Source organism: Alligator sinensis, unplaced genomic scaffold (assembly GCF_000455745.1).
Source record: "Alligator sinensis unplaced genomic scaffold, ASM45574v1 scaffold117_1, whole genome shotgun sequence".
NCBI lineage: Eukaryota > Metazoa > Chordata > Crocodylia > Alligatoridae > Alligator > Alligator sinensis.
Genome location: NW_005841855.1, coordinates 70356 through 77247, shown reverse-complemented (window position 1 = coordinate 77247; position 6892 = coordinate 70356). Strand labels below are relative to the sequence as shown.

The window sequence follows — 6892 nt, the reverse complement described above, 5'->3', positions numbered from 1 at the left end:
GCAGTCCTGGTGGGGGGGCCGGTGCCTGCTCAGGACAGCCCCACATGGGCTGTGAGAGGCTACAGCAGGGAGCACTGGCCATGGGGTGGGGGAGGGGCTGCTTTTGCCCCGCACAAAGCACCAGCTCATTCCCTGCTGGGAAGCAGGGGGTCAGGGCTGCATGCTACCCCCCCACCCCGGTACCATGGGGCTGGGGGGCACTCGGACTGAGCAGGTTCAGGGGGCCCAAACCAGTGTCCCAGGGCCAGTGCCAGCGGGGCCCAGAGTAGGGCGGCAGGAGTTTAGGGGTCCCGGCTGGAAGGGGCTCTATGGAGCTGGGCTAGCTCCCCTCTCCCTGCTGGTGCAGTCCAGCCTGGCTCCACAGACCCCTGGCAGGCTGTGCCCCACTCTGAGCTCCACTGGTGCTGGCCCTGAGACTTTGGTCCCAAGATACTGGGAGATTGGTCCCAAGATTGTGACCAGGGGGCGGGGCACCTGTCAAGGGGCGGGCCTACCCATGTGGCCCTCGACAGCTTGCCAAAACTGGGTAATCGGCCCCCCGCCCAAAATAATTGCCCACCCCTGATCTAAGCCAATCCTCTAAATTAGATCTATCCTTATGCCCCTCACCCAAAAACACACAGGATCTGGAGTCCTTTAACTCCATAATATATTGAACCAAAATTCTAAATGTGTTAGGGGTCTGTAATTGGACCCAATCTTTGTGGATCAAGTCTATCATTAAACAAATACTATTCACTGATTCAAGACAGATGCCATTTCTGAGTAAAAAAATCATTTTCAGAATCATAGCAACTAAGAATAAATCCTGTTAAAATTCATTGAAAGCATCACAAAAAATGCCATTCTAAGCTACCTTCCTCAGTACTGAAAAAAATTGGTAAAACAGATATATAAAAAACAAACATTTACTGCTAGTGAAATCAATGGCAATCATGCAAACTTGGGAAGCATTAGTTACAGTGAATTATGCTAGGAAACACACACAGCACTTGTTGTTATTAAATGCATACATTTAAAATGACGTTATTATTAACTTGGCTGAACATTCCCTGGGCTTTATATTCCTCTGTTCTGTTGTGCTGCTAAGTTGCACCTACCTGTTTCAGGCCGAAATTGATAAGCAGTTATGCAGCCAGATGCCATTTCAGTTCCAGGGTTAATGTATCTTAGGATAATGCGAAATAAGTAGAGGTTTGATTTTTCCACATTCAAAATTATTCTCACTTCCTTCTGTAAAATGGAAGTTAATAAACAGAAACAGCCATAAAAAGCTGAATAGACAAACAGTTAGAAGCCATGCAAGCGTTCCACTAAATTCCTAAATGAAATAAACACTCACAAATGCGCACACATGCAGATAAATATAGAGAGAAACAACAATGCTGGTGTAGGAGGGAGGAAGACAGGCAAGCCTAACAAGAAAATTAATTCACTTACAAGTATAATTAGTGTCAAAATGTTTTCCCTCAGCAACTGAGATCCTCCCTTTAGAGCTTTTTGAACCCCGGCTGACATAACGGAGTACTAGATGGAAGAGCTTAGGGGAAGTCACAGTGACAGGTACAACCACCTCTGGCTGGGAAAAATAAAAGGAGGGGGAAAAAGGAGGAAAGGAAAGTACATTATTTACCACTAGCACCCAAAGAGAGAAAAATATAGAAACTATTTGGCAAAGATAAACCTCATAACAGGAAAGAAAAGTTAACATGGACTTATGAAAGATATAGAACAAAACAATCTGAGGGGAAACATTGATTCCGAATAATTCTTCACTGGCTAGACATGGAGGACGTTTATAGATGTTATGTTTTTCTAGGTTTAATCTGGACTACAGCCATCACTATACACATGTGAACATCTGTAGTCTGAATTAAAACTGACTCCAGTCCAAATGAACTAATTCTCACTGAATGAGGATTAAAGTTAATGTAGGCTAGGGCAGTCCGAATTAGGCAATTTAAATAGTATTAATTAAGGTGTATATACAGCGTTGCTTTTAGGAATAAACAGTCTTTAGGAACTCAGATAAGCATTCCTTAGGAATGCAGATAAACGTTACAAATATCAGCCCCCTCCAGGGAAACTCATTTGGGTTTTTGCAATACAACAGAGGCTACCATGCACAAAGTAACATGTTTACTAGGAGTGTGTGACACAGGCCGTATTCGATTCAGATTCAAATTACTACCAACTTCCTGATGGTAAGCATTCAGGGATTTTTGGTGGGGTATCAAAAGAGAAAAATTGCAACAACCTCAAGGATTTGCCTTCCCTTGTTCCACTCTACCACTCCTCTCTTCATAACCAATCCCTCGTAACCCACTCTTGCTCAGTATGTCACATGCCTATTCCCTCCCGCTCCACACACCTCTCTCTAAAACATTAATTCTCTCAAAGACACACTCCCTTCTCATTCCCTGCCTCTCAGACCAAAGTCCAGGGGAGCTTATCCCTTTGAAGATTTCACCTTTTCGGCTCTCTGAGAGTTAGTTCAAAGCAAATGCCCACAGAAGAGGCTTTTTATGGTGTATTTGGTGCATGTTTTTAAAATCTGTCGTCACTGGAGAGGACGAGTATTTTTATAGAGCCCCTTTCTTTTATTAAGAAAAGGAAAGCAAGAGTGGAATTGTAGATAGAGATGGGAAAGTTATACACTTGCCATGTATATTTGAAGTACAGCATATAGTAGAAGGGTACTAGGGCAGAGAAAAGAGTTCAATAGAAAATATGGACAAAGGCAGGAACCTTTTACAATTATTTTTTGAAGGGAGACGATTGATAGTTCTTCAAGCTTTGCTACAGGCTTAGCCAAGTCACTCAAACCACCACTTTAAAATGTGAGTGCCTAATTTTATGTCCTTGGCTCAAAATTTAAGCAATTATATTAATAGCACCTATAGTTCCCACTGAGGTCACACACTGACTAGTTATTTCATCTGAACAACATGCAATCGTTTATATTGTCTTCTTCAAGAAAAAAACTGTTACATTAGTACATCAAGGGAAGCACTGTGACTGTCATCCCTGAAGAAATTTCAAGATGAATGTTTCAATGTCCTGCAAGACATGGAAAACTTGTCAAAATTTAGAATGGCTGTTGAATTAAAGAGATGGAATAGTTCAGCTATCCAACTATCTGGAGTGCAGATCCTGCAAATACTTACCTGTATTTACATATGTAAGTCAAGTTATGAACACACTACCATTCCTTCATTCCACTACCTTCTTCATAAAATGTTAAGTGTGTGAAACACAAGATGGGTGAGGAAAAGCTTGTGAAACACAGATGAAAATTCAGAGTGGAAGTGAAGAAATCACATCTTCGAAAAACAGCTTTCTTTGTGAATATGTAAAGCAAAGTAAACCAAAAGACCCCCAAAGATGGAAAAAGGAACAAAGAAAAGATTGAAAAATTAAGAGCAGAAATGAAATGGCTAAACTTCTCATTATGTACTTGTCCCTTAGTTTATTGATGCCCAGCTGGTTTCCAGTCATCAGAAGTTCCAGGAACTGGCAAATCTAATTTGCACCACTTTGATACCATAGGAACACATTCAAGAACAGTGACTGACCAGCCAGCCCTTATTCCTCAAATAAGCTATTTTGTAATTCAGAGTTTCTTTGCTCCATAATTCAGTTGCAATGTTCTATCTTCTGCCCTAAACACAATGTCAAAGGATATATTCTTTCTTCATTTCATTTTCTCAACTATCTCTCTCTGCTGTTGACCAACAAGCTTGTAAAACATTACAAGACAGAAACATATGCACCCACTCATGCTTTTGCTTGGATGCTGTTGCTTTTGCCAACAATCTGTTGACCATACTACTGCTTTGCAATTGCATCCATCTTGCTGAAATATATATTTTTCTGTTCCTCACCCACTGCAAGCAAGGTTCCTGGGAGGTTTTTGTGATGATGTATGGGAATCATGTATTTTTAAATCTTCCAATGATATCACACTCAAAGAGAAATACTAAGACAACAAACTCCAAAGGCTGCTTTTGTACTCAGTAGCATTTAGTCAATGACATACTTGTATAGAAGACATCCATGCATAACCTCTCCAGCTGAAGTTGGGAAATTCCTGAGGGTCATAACCAAACCGAATTCCTCTTCCATTAAGAGTGGTACCATCTTCAATCTCAAACTTCATGTGGTGTAGATCAGGGAAAAAGTAATTCTTTTCAGGCCTTTCAAGAAGAAAAAAAACCCATATGTGATCTATTTAGTTTCCCTGAGTGTTTAGGTTTGTGCTTACCAAAGAAAATTAATGCCCTCACTGTTAGCCATCATACTAATAAAAATATAATTGCAATTTCTGATTGTCTCTCAAATATTCATTTTGGAACTAACTGTATTTTAGGTTATTTGCCAAATGTATTTGTCACTCAGTTACTTAGTACATAAAAAGACACAAATTCATTCTGATGTCAGTTTTAATAACATCATCATGTAAGTCAAAAATGCATTATACATTTATGGCACCAGTTTATTTGCAGTTTGTCACTGAGATATCACCTCCATATCTAAGAGGTATGTTGCTATGCAGAATAGAAAAAATCTTCACCTTCCAAAGCAATTTGAAGACATCATCTAATTTCTATCTGACCTTTGTATGATAAAATGAAGCTCGGAGTTAAGGGCTTAAAATGAAGTCCTGATAATTCAGGTTATGATCACAGGAAGGATTTACAATGTTTCTATTAATAAATTAAAACTTGTTCTCCGTTAAATTTAACTGGTATAATGGAGAAGCAACCTTTGCTCATTTTGTTTTCTTTCGAAATAACACCCAATATCTTACTACAAAAGATGGAATTGTTAACTGCATGATTATTAAAATGTACATAAGTTAAAACAAAACTGGTGGGCTAAAAAAAAAAAACAACCAACAAAACAGTAAAGTAGTTAATACTGTAACTCACTGGCTCATATATCAACAACTTCATGATCATGTCCAAAGAGAGAGCATGGAATGCCCCAGACAGTTTTAATTTTTTTTTTGACACAAACTAATCATCACAGCTAGACTTACTCTTGACAGGCCAGCCCCACTATGTGCTTTCTGCACTGGCAAGCACCCGATGGCTCACTGCACATAGGACTGACAGAGCCTCCAACATCACACTGGCAGCCTGTCAGGCAAAGATCAGAAACCAAAGCTTTCATCAGAAAGAGTAATAAATGTCATCAGAAAATACAGTTCTCTAATTAGCCTGCCATTAACTGTTCTCTTCCTAAACCCTCTGAACTCTTCCCTGAGACTTTCAAGCAAAGTTAACACATTTGTGCACATTTCTATTATTTCTAATATTTCATAAGGGTGTTTTAATACATGCAATTTCTTTTCCTGGCCAAAACATTAAGTAATAAAGAAAGCCATGCCTCATTCTTAGCTATGATTAAAGTTTTAAAAGTGTAACTATTCAGATTTTCTATTCAGTGGGAGGGGCTCCTGAAAAGATGATGTTAAAAGAGATAAGAGTGATGCAAAGAGTGGGAACTTATTTTTCATTTTATGAAAAATTCAGAATGTTCATGTCTGATGGATTAAAACCACAATGTTCATTTGTTGTGCAAAAAGTATACACAGGCAGCAATTACAGATTTGCATCGTAGTACATGCTTACATTTCTTAAAAAACAAATGGACAAAATATATTCTATATGGAGTTGATACCAGAAAAAGGATTTCCGACACACAACAAAGGACATCCCTAAAAATGGTGCATATGATGTCAAACTAAGGAATAAATGCACTGGGTCAAAATTTTCAAAGCTATGGGTGTCTTTACATGTGTTCAGGGATGGAAAGGGGGTGTACTTTACTTAGAGCTGATTTTCGGAGCTTCTCATGTATTCAGCATCCCGTGCTTCAAAGGGGAAGCAGGGGCTTTAGTTAAAGCTCCCTGCTGCCATTTTGAAGCACAAGGATGCTGAATACATACAACATCAAGGCTGTTGGAGTGAGCTAATTAACTTAATCAAGTCTGCTCTGATGCATGCTGATTAGCACGCATAAGTGCCAGCTTCGGGCACATGTATAGGTGCCATAAGTGCCTGTCTAAACCCATATTTTCCCACTAAAATATGAGTGGTCCTGTTTTTCAGGAGTGCTAAGAACTCAGATATCTCATTGAAATTAATAGGAGCTGCACATGCTTAGCAACTTTGAAATTCAGACCATTCTCATGTAGATCCCTGGTTTGGAAATTAGGTTTGAAAATCTTAGGCATAGCTTTTACCTCTGCACAGTAAGTCTATGGATCTTTAGAAATGACATGATCCAAAACTACATTTTGGAACCTAATTATTTATGACCTAACAAAGCCCACTGAAGTCAATGGGTTTTTCGATGACTTCAGTATATTTTGAATTAGGCCCTAACAGAAAAGGTTTAAAACAGCAAATATATCTGAAAATTATTTGGTTTACTATTAGCCAGGACCTGAACGCAGCATTTTTATGTTTTTTCTGCAGCACCTGCAGATATTACAAACAACTAAACAGAGCAGAGTGCAATTCATGCAGGTATCAATGCTATTATTAATTCTTGCAAGAAAAACAAATAACTCTGACCTCAGGTCCCAGAAGGAAAATGAAAGAAGAAATAATTTTCAAATATCTTATAAAATAGACTTTCTTGTGATTAGTTAGGTATTTTGAAGGATAAACTAACCAAGTTATAGAGGCATACAGCAAGGTTTTCAACTTTGTTTAAAACCATATTGCTCCTCCAGATGAGAGGGAAGAGATTTTGTCAGAAAGGAAATGTGCACTGTGGAAAATCTGCCTGTTGCCACCTCTTTTAGAGGGCAAAAGGGGCTTGACTAGTATAGAGCCATGAAGCTCAGCCTTTTACATTGGTGAGCCAGGTGCTTAGGCAA

General features: G+C 39.2%; 1 protein-coding gene across 5 annotated transcripts in view; it reads right to left on the bottom strand.

The window, feature by feature from the left end:
- LOC102386555 (laminin subunit alpha-3) overlaps nucleotides 1-6892 on the bottom strand; it is a 134312-nt gene that overhangs the window by 106207 nt on the left and 21213 nt on the right. For 3 of the 5 annotated variants that reach the window (XM_025213874.1, XM_025213868.1, XM_025213877.1), the window contains 3 exons: nucleotides 5042-5141; nucleotides 4040-4196; nucleotides 1441-1579 (listed from right to left, as the gene is read on the bottom strand). In XM_025213874.1, coding sequence (XP_025069659.1) covers nucleotides 1441-1579; nucleotides 4040-4196; nucleotides 5042-5141 — 396 coding nt within the window. Of the gene's footprint in view, nucleotides 1-1100; nucleotides 1169-1440; nucleotides 1580-4039; nucleotides 4197-5041; nucleotides 5142-6892 lie in introns of those variants that run through there. The other 2 variants (XM_025213881.1, XM_025213885.1) reach the window with 2 other exon arrangements.